Here is a 14,247-nt window from a genome sequence, read left to right as displayed (position 1 = left end):
ACCGCTAATACTCTACATACTTTCCAACCTTAACACATGTGAGTCGATGTTATCTACCCTGAAACACGATCTGTTCTGACTGACACATGTGAAAGAATTGCTTGGAGTGACCACAACGGAATACAAGTCAGATTTGAGGAGGATTGTTCGAGGCAAGGAATGTCAGAAGTCCCACTAAGAAGCAACATGCATAGGAAGATAAAACACACAGAGTTTGTGTGTGAGAGTGCACACAATGTTCATTGTTGATAATAACTGGCCTCTGAATACTGGTAGGAGAGGTTTAATTCCATTTCTGTCAATATTATGGTGTGTGACATTTTCAATAAATCTGTCTGAGAAGAGCTATGTGTGTGTCTGTCTGTGTGAGGGAGGGTCTGTGTGTGTGTGTGTGTGTGTGTGTGTGTGTGTGTGTGTGTGTGTGTGTGTGTGTGTGTGTGTAAAGTTTTAGATTTTCATTTTGTCTGTGTGAGAGAGAGGGGAGGAAGAGAGTGAGGGAGCACAGGGAAAGGCTGAGAACAAAAGAGAGAAGGAGAGGGGGGGGGTGTGTGCATCTGTGACTGTGTGTATGATGTGGCTCTTTGTAGTAACATAGTAACATTTTTGGCTCTTAACCTCTGACTGGTTGGCCACCCCTGCTCTACACCACCATGGGGATCAAACTTTTCACATGGCTTGCTCTTTGTTTCCTGTCTACACTATATGTCTGGTTTTGTTTGTCTGCTCTCCCTTTCATTGTTTTGCTGTTTGTATCTCCTGTATTTTGTAAGGTGTTCTTGGGTGTCTTGAAAGGCGCCTCCAAATGAAATGTATTATTATTATTATTATTATTATTATTATTATAATACTTCACTAATGCCGTATTTCCACTTCATGGTTAATATAAAAAGAATATTAGACCAACATTAAATGACAATCAAGTTAAATGCATCATATTACCTGCAGTAAGGGCACTTCCTAGATTTCATGTGGAGCCTCCAGAAGTCATTTATCAAACTGCCCTTCTTTTCAACAAGGTGTTTAATCTGAACACACACACACACACACACACACACACACACACACACACACACACACACACACACACACACACACACACACACACACACACACACACACACAGTATATCACATTATAGTTTCTACAATTTAACCATCCTCAATTTTAGGTGTGTGTATACACTTGTAATTGAGTGCAGTCTGCATGTCTTTGTCCATGGTGTGTTTGAGTGTGTGTACTCACCGGTTTGGTGTTCTCTGTACCTTCAGCGTTCACGCCAACTACCGTGTTTGTAAACTGCTTCAGCACCTCCTCAATCTCATCTCCAGTGGCTTTGGGGTTCTCATCCAGGAGCTAATACACACACAATTAAAACATAAAGCATAAACAGAGAACTGTTCTATGGTAGTTACAAAAACTACTGTGGAGATACATAAGTCAGAAGAGCAACCTACAATCAGATGAAAGACAACAAATAAAAACCCTATACAACACGTACTCAATATACTGAAATACTCAATACCATCACAATTCTCTCAAAGTATCGTAATGAAAAATGATGCTTGTTTATTTTGTTGGATAACGTGTGCTTTAGTCTGCACAATCGTGACATAATTAGTTGCCACAGCGAGTTCAAGCCCACCTGGCTGAGGACTTGTTCGATTTGGTAGACCTCCTGCATGTATCCATGGTCCACCAACTTGATCTGGTTCCGCAGCAGGTGCATGGCAGCTCGGGTACACGTTAACATGTGACATGAAAGACAGGAGCCACGAATCAGCAGGTAGAGTTTCTGATGAAGGAGAGTAGTAGTCGGACGCGACAGAAAAGGATACAAAATATTAGTGAACATTCATAAAAGCAGGTCGATTGTGGAGATTCAGAAAGGGATTTAGCCTGCGACGAAAAATAATTTTGGTGATTATCTTTTAAAATTCACAAATTGTTTAGTCTATGAGACATGGCATATCTGAAAGTTATGTCTTCAATTGTTTTTTTTAAATCAAAATCCAAAGATACTCAAATTCAATGATATAGTATAAATGTTTTGGAGGAATCAGAAAACCTTTTGACATTTTTTCACAAAATAATTAATCAGTCTATGAATATAATAATATAATAACTAATCTATAACTACTCATTTCACCTCGAAACAAAATTGATTCATTAAAATAATAATAATGATGAAGAACATAAATTTGGATCAGATCAGTCAAATGTGGAGAAAGTCTGTTTTGTAAATGCAATTCTTAATCCATCCCAGCATCTTACTTTGATTGAAAGTTAATACTAATCCATCAGATTTGAACCCCTGAGGCTGGTCCATCATTGCCAGCATCACACCCAGTGATATTGAGTTGCAAACATGTGTGTACTGCATGTATATGTACGGTTATGTGGTGCATTTGGGGACATGCTTACATCAAAGAAGAGCGGGTTGTATACAGGTAGCGGTAGCTCTACATGCCCCAAGTGTCCTGGACAGTTGTTGAAGTCCTGACAGCAAGTTGAACACACCTGGTAAAAACGACAACAGAAAATAACATGAATTATTTAGTTATTTTAAGTACTTGCTGAAAGTTTAGGCTTACAATCTTAAACTTTAAACCGTTTTTGGTAAACCAGAGTCAGGAACCAACGGATGTAAGGCATTTTGCAGATGTGTCATTAATCATGCAACACAGAGAATGTATGTTAGAAATATGATTTCCGTGGAGTATGTACCTCTTTGCTGTCTACTGGTCCCAGGGCCAGATCGTACAGGCTGTTCGGGGCCACATTCCCAACAGCATCGAGGAACCGGAAGTTAGTGATCGTCTTCACACTCAGCTTCCTGGACAGAAGATGGGAAGAATGCATTATTATACCAACTGCCTCCACAATAATTTTTTATTCGCAGCAACTTTTGGGTAATAACTAATAACTGGTAGCTTTTACATATAGATGTAATCAGAATTTAGTCGGCTTCGTGTCATCTTGATAGGACCTAAAAAGGGTCAATCCAGAGTTGAACCAAAGTAGGTGAAATAGACAAAAAAGACACGGTATGAACTGACAAATAAGTAAAAAAATAACTTTGTATATATACACACATTGAAAAAACAATAGACATGAACAGATACATAATGAATAAAACAAAATTCAGATTCAGTAACATGGACAAGCGAGGTATGTAGCCTATTACATTACGAATAACCAATTCACGGGGTGCAACATAAAACACATTGACATACATGTAATGTATGATGCATGTAATATGCGCGAGAACTACAGGAGCATATTGTTACCGCATGCTGCCATGAGTAGGCATGTTGTTTTGAACTCAAGATTAGCATTAAAGCCAAAAGCTAACAAGCTATTATCTCTCACCTTATCTCTTCGGCAGAGTACATGCCAAACGACAGGCCCTCCAGTCGCCGCCATGGTACTTCTTTACTAAACAACATTTTGGGGAATTAACCAAACTTTGTGGTGTTTTTCTGTTATAAATTCATGGCGTACAGTTAAACCACATGCGCTGTGCAGTTGCTCCTGTTCCACACGTGGGACCGTTAGACCAGACGTGAGATCAGAGGGGGGGGGACACATACACATGACTAGGCTTTTCCTCAAACTTAGTGGATATTGTACTTCTAAAATAACCTATTTAATATTAAAAGCTTAGCTTGCTCGATGTTAACTGTGAATAAAGTATATTATTTCTTCAAATTACAAGATGTTATTATTTCCCTCTCCCCCTTTCTCAGCCCACTTGGTTTCTCCCTCCCAGAAGCCTTCAGTTTGTAACAACATGGCGGCGCCCGGTTGGCAAGTAGGGCATTATGTCCACAGAAACAGCCGATTTTTGCTAAATAATTTCGAGCAGTTATGGAGTCACAGGTAAGACTGTGTTTTAAAGTAGAATATTATTCACTCGATATTATTCTTTTTTAATTGTGATTGCTACATAAGAATTACAGCTGCAGCTAGCATCATTTGACAGGAGGTCATGTCTAGATAACGTAACTTGTATCTAAATAGACCCTTTCTAGTCTTCCAACCCCTCAAAGTGCTTTTACACTGCATGTCAACATTTACCCATTCACACACATTCATAAACTGATGGCAGGGCGGACATACAGGTGCCAAACTGCTCAACGTTTTAGCTCATTCTCATATACACACACCAATCCAGAGTAATGTGGTATGTTGCCCAAGGACACTTCGACATGCGGACTGGGGGAGCCGGGGATCGAACCTCTGGTCTTCCGATTAGTGGATGTGGAAAGTTTTGCATGCAGTTAAGAGGAAATAAAAATAAAGGATAAGTACCGCAAAAGTCAATAACAGAAATATAATTCAAAAGATGACAATTCAAAAATGAAAAAGATACTATAGAAATACTATAACGAATATGTACAATATGAGCTGTGCAGGATGTGCGAAAAATATCAGGGGATGTGAACAGTTCACAGTAAAGAGAATATCACCAAAGTGTACCTCCTTTTAGTTAATCGGTTTCTTTTTTCCAGGAATTTTGGTTGGACTACAGCGCTGCGACAACAAGTTGCAGAAGCTAATAAAGGTAATTTTGATTAAGATTGTTGGTCATGAATGAAACACTCAGCACACTGTCAGTACAGACAATAACAGTGTGAGAAAATCTTAATGGCTTCAAGCCCATTTGTAGTCATCCGTGTGTCAAGGGCTTGGTAATAAACAACATCCTGCATCCATACATGTACTCACTAGAGCACTGCCAGTAAAACTAAATCACACCTTTTTCCACATGTCGTTTCAGAATCTACCGATACTATTGTCATCCCCAGGAAGAAAACATGGTATGTGTCCAAATCCTTATAGTGAGAGAAACCTCATTTACATAGAGCTTATTTAAAAAGACCACCCAGTTTTAAATCAAGTCAGCCAAGTATTTTACTTCTGCATAAATGTCTTGTGAACAACACTAATGAATGAGTGAATGTCACTTCTTATTGAACAGGAGCAACGTGGCAGTGCTGGAGGCTCTGGCTTCAACTGTCAGCAGGGTGAGAGCTCCTTCACCTCGTGTGTGTGTGTGTGTGTGCGTGTGTGTGTGTGTGTGTGTGTGTGTGTTAATCTTCTTTTCTTTTTTCTCCTTCCAGGATCCTACAGCATATTCCTACTACTTCCAGGATGATCCTTTCCTCTCTCCCAAGACCGCTTCTGAGTTTGTACGTTAAGCTGTTGTAGCTTAATGCATTATTACTTAATAATGATTGTTGTTTGAGTCATTTTGTATTATGTGAATATGGTACATATGTTGTGTCTCATAAAAAAAATATTTTACTCAAAGTAAAGAGTGCACTCAGGTGTAGCTGTGGTATAGATATGTTGTAACCCATCATGTCTCCGTATGTCTGTCTGTCTGTCTGTCTGTCTGTCTGTCTGTCTGTCTGTCTCTCTCTCTCTCTCTCTCTCTCTCTGTTTGTCTGTCTCTCTCCCTCTCTCTGCAGAAGTTATACGCTCTCTCTCAGGAGTCTGGAAGATCTGCAGCCAAATTCTTTGTCAACAGTAATCCCAAGTTCTTCACCAAAGACTTTGCTGAACCACATATACCAGTAAGAAGACACGCACACACACCTGTACTGTAATTGTGTTATAAATAAAGTTGATTTAAAAAGAAAAAAAATAACATCTGTGTGAGTGCAGTGGCATTCCCTTTTCCTTAAGTCCTCTGCTTCACATCCTCGTGACGTTTTCCATCGAGGTCAAGAAAAGACGGTTAAAGAAAGACACAGAACATGTTTCTATTTTCTGGACAATTTGAATGCAGGCTTTGTAAGACGGCAGGCTGCACAAGTTCAAGCCCGGAGAGTTCAACTGTAGCTTTACTCTCCTAGCAGACATGTCTTGTTTGTGTTTAAAATATTGCTGGTGTAACCTTTTACAGAGTGAAAATATCTCGTCATGTTGTTTAATTTTGTGTGTTTGTGTGTGTGTGTGTGTGTGTGTGTGTGTGTGTGTGTGTGTGTATAGTGTCTGATGCCAGAGACTGTGTCACTGCATCTTGAAGAGTTGAGTGAGGAGGCACTGAAGGAGCGAATCAACTTGAGGAGAGTTACAGCTGCTGTTGATATGTATGATCAACTAATGCAAGCTGGTGAGAACACACACACACACACACACACACACACACACACACACACACACACACAACACACTCTCTTTGTTAGGGATGATGCTACATCTTTTCTTCAATTCAATTCTTCTAGGCACAGCTGTCTCTACGGACACGACCCATGACTTGTTAGACCTGATCTGTCTCTACTGTGACAGAGACCCTGCGGAGGAGGGACGCCCACAGACGGGGGACACGGTGAGTCATTGCTGATCCAAACTTCAGGGTGGAGGTCAAAGACACAACCAACAGTTATTTCCATTATCAATTACCTACCAAATATTTCTACATTCATTGTTTTTGTCTGTAAAATGTTTTTTAAAAGTTGTGGAAAGTGTCCATCAGAGTCTAAGACGACATCTTCAAATGTCCAAACCCCAAAACATATTCAGTTCAGTTCAAGGCTGGAACCAGAGACGTGACAGAATAACTGCATTTCATTTTTTTTGGCAACTCTTGAAATATTACTTTATTAGATTAGATTTATTGTCCGGTGTTGCTCTCTGTCTGTTACTCTAACTGTCAACCGTTTCAACTGTTTGGGTGTTGATGATAATGGGGTGCTGAGGTGTGGGGGGGACCCATAATGATTGATTTAGTTTCACTGACATTCTTATTCTGTTTTCTATGACATAAAAAATGATTTTCTTTATATGAGCCGACCAATAAAACCCGGTTTCATAATGATATCTTATCATAAATGATTGTTTAATGTACGTTTTACACACAATTTCTATATAAATAACTATAACTATAACTATAACTAGGGGAAAGTGTCCATCAGTGTTTCTGAGTGAGTCCAAGATGACATTGTTTAGCATCTTGTCCAGTGTTTAGTCCAACCCCCCAACAAACATATTCAGTCTACAATTGTAGAATAATCCTATTGGAGATTCTCGGACCAGAGGATTTTGGCATTTTGTCTTCAAAATGGTTAATCGATTAGCAAAATAACTGCGGTTGATTTTCTGCCCGTGGACCAATTCAACTCATCTTTGCAGCATCGAGACACAATAAACTCAAAGTTGGGGTCTCGCTGCAGCTGGTAAAATAATGCATGAACCACATTAAGCTGGAGACTTCAGACATTAATACTACCATATCTTATATTTACTTTGTGTTTGTGTGTTTTCAGGAGGAGCCGGCAGAGGAGGTGAAGCGAAGTAAAGGGAGGTTCCATCGGGCTCCGCACCTCGTGAGGTGGAAGGAAGAAAACAGCGCAGAGAGAATCTTCAACATGCTGCCAGAGAGAGACGCACAGAGCTACTCTGCTCTGATCAGAGGCATGGTGAAGGTAGGAGCACGCTGATGCTGCGGGGACTGCGAGGGCCTCGTGTTGGTTCCACTGCTGGTTCTTGCATTGTGGGGGTACGTTGTGGCAGTTGATTTGGGTGCGTCTGGATTAAATGCATATGTTTGTCTGTCTCTCCCCAGTATGGAGCCTATGAAAAGGCCTTCAGCTTCTACACAGACATGCTGAACAACAGGCTGACCGGTGAGTTGCAAGAGACAACAGGGAGACAAAACAGCGTATTAGTTGTATTCAAACAACATCGAAAGGCATTATCGTGCTGTCGTGTTGTGTCACAAAAAGACCTTCAGTGAGACGTCCCTGTTAGTTCACTCCCCACACTGGTTTTGAGTTTGTGTATTTCTGTCAGTTTCAGTGTTATTCTTGATCGTACCATCACATGCTGCCAAAGAATGACATTTGTAAGACTTGGCGGCTCTCTAAAGCCTGCACACAACGTGTTGAGCTTTCTGTACTGGAACTAGACTAAGAACCCAACTTTCTGTTTCCAGCTGACGTCCACGTCTTCAACGCTCTGATATCCGCAGCTCCAGATGTACGAGAGAAATATTTTGACAAATGGGACCTCATCACTGTAAGAGACTTCTCACTGCTTTTGTACAGATCTCATGAACACATCGCCAGGTTTCCTCGTAAAAATAAATGTTGGTGTCATTCAACAAGTATATGCTTAATAGTATATATGTTTGCCCCAAAACGTTCAATTTACAATAAATAAAAAATAAATTATGAAATAATATTCATAATAATAATAAATGTTGTAGAATATATACATACAAATGAAGTGTGAAATGATTATTTAACTGAACCTCATTATTTCCTATGAAATAAAAACAGACTTTTGAAATGAAAATAAACCAATAAATAAAACCATTTCATGTCAATGAGAGGGATGAAGTAACATTTTACAACGATTTATTATAATTCACAAAGGATTGTTTTGCATATGTCTTGCACACAATTAATTCATGTGATTTATTTATTTGATAATTACTTATTTATTATTGAACACTTTGGATGTTAAAAAAATATTAAACAGAAAATATGAACAGACTGTAGTGTGAAATTTGAACTTGGAATTCTTTTAGCCGTATAAATCGTTTATGTGGCAAGATGGCATTCCCCTTGATTGATTGATTGTAATGTTGAAAGCTGCCTGTCGTGTTTCTCTCTGTGTGTGCAGGAGCTGCTGAAGCAGATGAGTGAGCAGAAAGTTCAGCCCAACCTGCTCACCTTCAACAGCGTTCTCAAAGCTCTGAGATACTGTGGCTTTCTGGGCAAAACACACGCTCAACACACTCTGAATGAGATGAAGGCTTTGGAGATAGGTGACTGCACACACGCACAAACACAAACACACACACTCACACACACACGCACACACAAACACACACACACACACAATCGTACAACAATGATGACTTTGTGTTTGTGTGTGTTCAGCTCCCAGCCTGGCGTCCTTTGAAAGCATCATAGTAATCTACTCCAGACCAGGTGATGTGATGCTGCGTTACTCATGAACATTAGCGGCACAGTCTTGAGAGCCGTTGTCTGACTCTATGCTCAGTTGCATTAAGTGTTTTTTGCTTCCTCTCCAGACACCAATGGCCAGATCAACAATGACGTTTTAAAGGAAGTGATGTCGGAGCTGGAAGGAAAAAGTTTAACCTGCCAGGAACCCAATGATGGTATGTTGCGGTGTATGTGTCTCATGAGTTAACACATTTGGGGAATTAATCTTCTTTATTTTGTGTGTTATTTTAAGTGAGGGGGGAAATGCTGGTGATTTAGATTTATAAAATGGATCACCAGATGTTCTCTCTCCTGCCTCTCCATAAAAATGGAGACTAAACACATGAACAATTCTAATCTATTTGCGTGTGGCTTTTAATACTCCTCTTATATTCTCTCCTTTTCTTTCCAGCTGCATTCTTCTTGAGCGCAATGAGAATAGTAAGTCTTTTTTGTTACTTGTTTTGTTAATATATTTATCACACTTTTTTGTCCGAGTAATAATTGAAGTGTATATTTGAGGCCTTGTTTTTTCAGTTATAGTTAGAGTTATACTTGGGTCAGTGTTCAAATATAATGACGCCTTCTGCTTTTAAATCCAATTTGAGTAATCCTGCCTTCCTTTTTTATAGGTTCTTTACTATAATTAGCTATTTTTTTAATCTGATGTAGGCTGGGTTGGCTTTTAGCTATTCTTAGATTACATTTAAATTGTCACTAGCCAAAGTCTTAATTGTGTCTCAAAAGCTGCGATGCTGTCTCCCCGTCCGGTGTCCTGTTGAGCAGGTGTGCATCTGTTGCTCCTCCTGACCTGCGTTTCTCTCTGCCTGTTTTTGTATCACCAGTGTCTGAATAATAAAGATCTGGAGATGGGTTATAAGGTCTACAGTCTAGCAGAACATGGAGACAACTGGAGGCTTCTGGGATCTTCTCAAAAACAAAATATATTCTAGTAAGTAAAAAAACCTTCCACTGACCTAAAACACATCCCATGCAGCTCCTGTATCCAAGCCTCAGCTTGTGGGAGAATCTTTTTAATTATTATTGTTTTTGCATAATTAATGAGCCACGTATATATGGTATAGATGCATGAGCCTCAACGCAGCCCGAAACCTGCAATCTAGTGATTAGCTCCAATTGTATAGATGCATTTCCACATGTTAGTCCTTGTAAGTGAACCTCTCCTCTCTCTCAGCCGTCTCTTCTTCAACCTGCTGTGTACGTTGGAGCACATCGACGTGGTGTGGAAGTGGTACAGACGGCTGGTTCCCTCGGTCAGTACAACTCTGCACCTCCCCCCGTTCAGCTGAACTACTCCAGGCCAGACGATGTCTTATATGAAGGCTCAATGATACAATAAGATGCAGCTGGTACTTCACTGTGTCACTGTTATCATAGCACTTACACAGCGTTTCTACAGCCTGTGTAACAGGAGGGTATTCTTCTAAAATCCACGACTCACTTATGCATAACTAAGATTAATCTAATTGTGTAAGATGTCATCCTTGTGCCTCACTAAGGACATCTTTAGATTTTATATTTGACATTTTTTTCATTGTGGTTGTGTTGATGCATCTGGAATTTTGGAAGTTGAACCTCAGCTCCTATAATAATAATAATAATAATAATAATAATAATAATAATAATAATAATAATAATAATAATAATAATAATAATAATAATAATAATAATAATAAGTCTATAATAAAGTGTGCATCCAAAATACAAACACTCTGAGTCTTAGGGGCAAAAATCTCTCCATTAAAACCAAAGTTTTTTTATCCACGGCCAAATCATGCGTTCTATTACATCAGGCTTTAAATGTGCAGCTTTTACTATTTTCCACCAGATTGAGACATGTTCTCATGTTTCCCCTAAAGGGCAAATACATGAGATTCTCCAGGTTTCCACTTTGATTATTACTCCTGCATTATGTGTTTGATGCAATGCATCTAAATCAATGTTGCTGCTCATCACTGACACGTCCCAGACTGTGAAAATAAAATCCGCCGAGCATTTAGTATGCAGAAAGAAATTCTGTTTGTGTGTGTCAGTGGCATTATGTAAACAATGTGGCGTTCAAAGTCTGGAAACATAATGAATATTTGGTAGTTAAGATCTAATGGTAAAAGATTTAAGGCAGTCAAAGAGGAAAATAATATAAATATATCATTTCATAGCAGTTGTCCGTCCTCTTAGGACATCAGAGTGACTTTTTAAAGCGATGCATTCGGGTTAAGTTGACTCTGGGTCACAGAGATTTCTCTAAGTTGTCTTGCCAAATTAATGGGAGTGTTGATCGAACATGATTGAATTTTCTTCTCACTGATCTGCTCAGGAGGAACTGAGGTGGATAATGTAACTTAATATTACCCTTGCTTTATGGAAACGAACCGTACTTTTGTGTTTCCAGTTGTACTACCCGAACTCTCACTCACTGAGGGAACTGCTGCAGCCTCTGGACACAGACAATCGTCTGGACTTGCTGCCCACTATATGGAAAGGTGAGTGTAAATAAATTGCTATGGTAGAGCGATGTGTATATATAGATTTTTATTTAATTTTCCTTATTTTAACATATTTTGATGGAAGACTTCTCATCCAGCTGACCTGTAAACAATTGTTTAGAAAAGAAAATGTTATGGTTACAGGAATCTAATATCACCCGCTACACGTCTTGAGTCTTGATCACTCATGAAATCTGACCCCCAGTTACTGACGAAGACCATGTTTACATTGTTAGAAACTACGCTCCTGTTTTCCAGATATGCGGACTCTGGGTCATGACAATAGGACTGAACTGGTGGAGGAGCTGCTCACCCTGATGGCCAGAGACGAGCACAGTCCTGAGGTCAGAGATGTGTGGACACGTTGAGAGAGTGTGAGATAGTAAAGCACGGAAGGTAACTTGTGTACTGAATGTACATGCGTGTCTGCAGGTTCAGGAGGCCTTTGCAAGCGTGTGCTCTGGATGTAAAGAGTGTGTATGATGACGACATGAGGAAAAAAGGTCTGGAGTGGAGCAACTCCTCCCTCTCCCACATCACCTCCCTGCTGCTGCGGGCCAACAAGCATCAAGAGGCCTGGTGAGTCCGACGGTTTCCATCGGTCTGTCTGTCAGTGCATTTACCGCAGTCTGACTCTACTAATGTCCAGGGCTAAATGATGTGAAAGTGAAATGCTTGTGACTTCTCCTCCGCTCTGTGTGTGTCTGCAGGGAGATGATGGAGCTCTTCAAAACCAAGAACAGAGTTCCTGAGTGAGTCTCTGCCCGAACTGCAAACATACAGAAATCCAATTTTGACAGTGGAAAAACTCTTCAAACAGCACGTGGCCACAGAGCGCCAATTTATTCATTTCACTGATAAGTATTACTGCTGTTTCACTGCCATCGTGGGAAATGTTGGATCAACATCCTCCCACAGGTAGAAAAAAAAAAAAGGTTTGTTTTTGTTGGCTCCGACATCTCAAACTTGTCACGACAGGAGGGTAAAAATGTCCCTCGTACAAGGTCATAACAATGTAATTGTATATTCCTACAGATAGTTCAGCACAACATTCATTAATGTAAGTGACTGGGTGCAGCTGTCGCAACAGATAAAACTAGTGATGACAGTGTAACCCCATTTCTTCTGACACCTGCTTCATCGTGTGCTTCCTGTTGTGTTTCTCTCCAGTGAGGGGCTGTTTGATCACTTCCTGTCGGTGTGTCACAGCAATGGCTTTCACCAGAGAGCAGTGAAGCTGGTTCAGCTGTCCGCAGACTTCTTTCTGTGTGCAACACCAAGACTTGCAACGCGAGCACTGGCTGAGTTTGATCTGACCGAGCCTCAAAGGTGAGGAGTAGAGATTTATGTGTATGTATATATATATATATATATATATATATATATATATATATATATACACACACACATATACACACACATATACAAATACATACACACAGTACCAGTCAAAAGCTTTTTATAATAGAAACATAAAGAAAAATAGTTTATCAAATTATTTTAGCACCCTTGTGCCGTCATTTTACAATCACCAGGGATACAAAGATACATAAGTATTTTAGTTAACAAACCATGCTCTGCAACAACTACTGCATACAAATTATTACAAAAACATAGACACATAAAAATCAATAGAACATGTAGAGTGTAAATCTTAGGTACAAAGCTGCTTCACATGTTGATTACTGACTTGACTATTGTTAGTATAACCCAGTTATTGTAGCAAAGTGTTGAGAGGATATTTATTGCTTAGCCTCAGAAAGGATCTGTAATACCTCTCTGGAAGCTCGTAAAGTAAATCTGCCCAGTTTAACGTGTTGCATAACATCTTAGATCAACGTGGTGACAGTGAGAGGTTGTGGCTGTGGCTCAAAGGGTTGTGAACCTTGTCACAGTGGGAGTGAGACCCCAAACACAGGTTCCACCACGTGCACATAGATGGAATTTTGACTACGGCTTAGGAGAGTCAGACTTCAGATAGATATCTGAAGCGCTCCGTTGCATACACCCAGTGTAGTTCTTCACTGTTTTTAAAGATGAATTTAACCCGGACTGACAGCATCACCCTGCTCCGCTCCGTTCACTCCAGCGGGAAATGTTCACCTTCTGGACACAAAGGACATTTTATTGTGAAAATTCAGCAAAGACCAGTAGTGTGAAATGTCAGCGCAGTGCGGAGGCGCTGTGGCTTCTTAATGAGGCACTTCTGCTGAGTCACCAGCTTCTACATCCTTTATGGTATATTTCCAACAGGTTGCTGCGCTCTCGAAAGAACTCTTCGCCTTCTCATTACTCGCTTCACGACATGTTAGCCAAGCATCAATTATGAGCCATCTAGTGCTGGGTCAGCAGGTGTCACTGATTGTTACCGTGGAAACATGGCTCTTAGATCCGGTGTCTAACTCACCAAATTGAAAAGTGACCTAACGCAACAGACAGGTGTGAAAGCGGCTCCGTAGCTCTGGTGCCATGTATCTCAGCTCATCAGAGTCTGTGGGGATGTCAGGGCTGGTGGACGGACAAGCTAACAACAGGAACACTGTGGTTTTTGAGCCCTCAGGGACACAATTAAGAAGAGTTGTTTCTGGTGTAAAGTTCTCATCCATATTAACATGTTGTTATATATATCTTGTTTTTCTCTCACATCCAGAGCCATATTGTCTCAGCTGGAGTCGACAGGAGAGCCCTCTGACTGAAGGAGACGCACATCTCACACACTCATAGTGTATTTGTTTCATTATCTGTGTAATAAACTCATGTTTGTCACGTAAATGACA

The 14,247-nt window shown here is 40.1% G+C and overlaps 2 protein-coding genes across 5 annotated transcripts in view; one reads left to right on the top strand and one right to left on the bottom strand.

The window, feature by feature from the left end:
* The window catches only part of polr1a (RNA polymerase I subunit A), a 27,345-nt gene extending 23,599 nt beyond the window's left edge, over positions 1-3,746 (bottom strand). The window contains 6 exon segments of the mRNA XM_029441312.1: positions 940-1,025; positions 1,243-1,353; positions 1,643-1,792; positions 2,422-2,517; positions 2,725-2,833; positions 3,370-3,746. Coding sequence (XP_029297172.1) covers positions 940-1,025; positions 1,243-1,353; positions 1,643-1,792; positions 2,422-2,517; positions 2,725-2,833; positions 3,370-3,446 — 629 coding nt within the window. The 5' untranslated portion in view covers positions 3,447-3,746.
* ptcd3 (pentatricopeptide repeat domain 3) lies at positions 2,793-14,247 on the top strand. Of its 4 annotated transcripts, XM_029441313.1 has the most exons (23): positions 3,693-3,879; positions 4,512-4,564; positions 4,781-4,820; positions 4,982-5,027; positions 5,124-5,192; positions 5,475-5,579; positions 5,998-6,121; positions 6,234-6,337; positions 7,275-7,433; positions 7,574-7,634; positions 7,943-8,025; positions 8,635-8,779; positions 8,895-8,945; positions 9,050-9,139; positions 9,376-9,404; positions 9,809-9,915; positions 10,159-10,237; positions 11,377-11,467; positions 11,729-11,833; positions 11,923-12,049; positions 12,181-12,222; positions 12,641-12,799; positions 14,121-14,247. In XM_029441313.1, exons 1-23 carry the CDS (start codon positions 3,716-3,718, stop codon positions 14,164-14,166), a joined length of 2,079 nt encoding a protein of 692 aa, XP_029297173.1. In that variant the 5' UTR covers positions 3,693-3,715; the 3' UTR covers positions 14,167-14,247. The 4 variants fall into 4 exon arrangements, 1 of the variants encoding a protein (XP_029297173.1); XR_003832912.1 differs by lacking the exons at positions 12,641-12,799; positions 14,121-14,247 and adding an exon at positions 2,793-2,909 and having other exon boundaries at positions 3,747-3,879; positions 11,729-11,814; positions 11,903-12,049; XR_003832913.1 differs by lacking the exons at positions 12,641-12,799; positions 14,121-14,247 and adding an exon at positions 3,001-3,017 and having other exon boundaries at positions 3,747-3,879; positions 11,729-11,814; positions 11,903-12,049.

Source organism: Cottoperca gobio, chromosome 10, assembly GCF_900634415.1.
Source record: "Cottoperca gobio chromosome 10, fCotGob3.1, whole genome shotgun sequence".
Taxonomy (NCBI): domain Eukaryota; kingdom Metazoa; phylum Chordata; class Actinopteri; order Perciformes; family Bovichtidae; genus Cottoperca; species Cottoperca gobio.
This window is presented reverse-complemented; position numbering and strand designations above follow the sequence as displayed.

Excerpts from the sequence above, each read along its gene's own strand:
- ptcd3 (XM_029441313.1), top strand. The coding sequence starts at position 3,716 with ATGTTATTATTTCCCTCTCCCCCTTTCTCAGCCCACTTGGTTTCTCCC. Across the intron at positions 8,946-9,049 it reads AGTAATCTACTCCAGACCAG|ACACCAATGGCCAGATCAAC; the intron begins GTGATGTGATGC and ends CTTCCTCTCCAG. Across the intron at positions 10,238-11,376 it reads ACAGACGGCTGGTTCCCTCG|TTGTACTACCCGAACTCTCA; the intron begins GTCAGTACAACT and ends TTGTGTTTCCAG.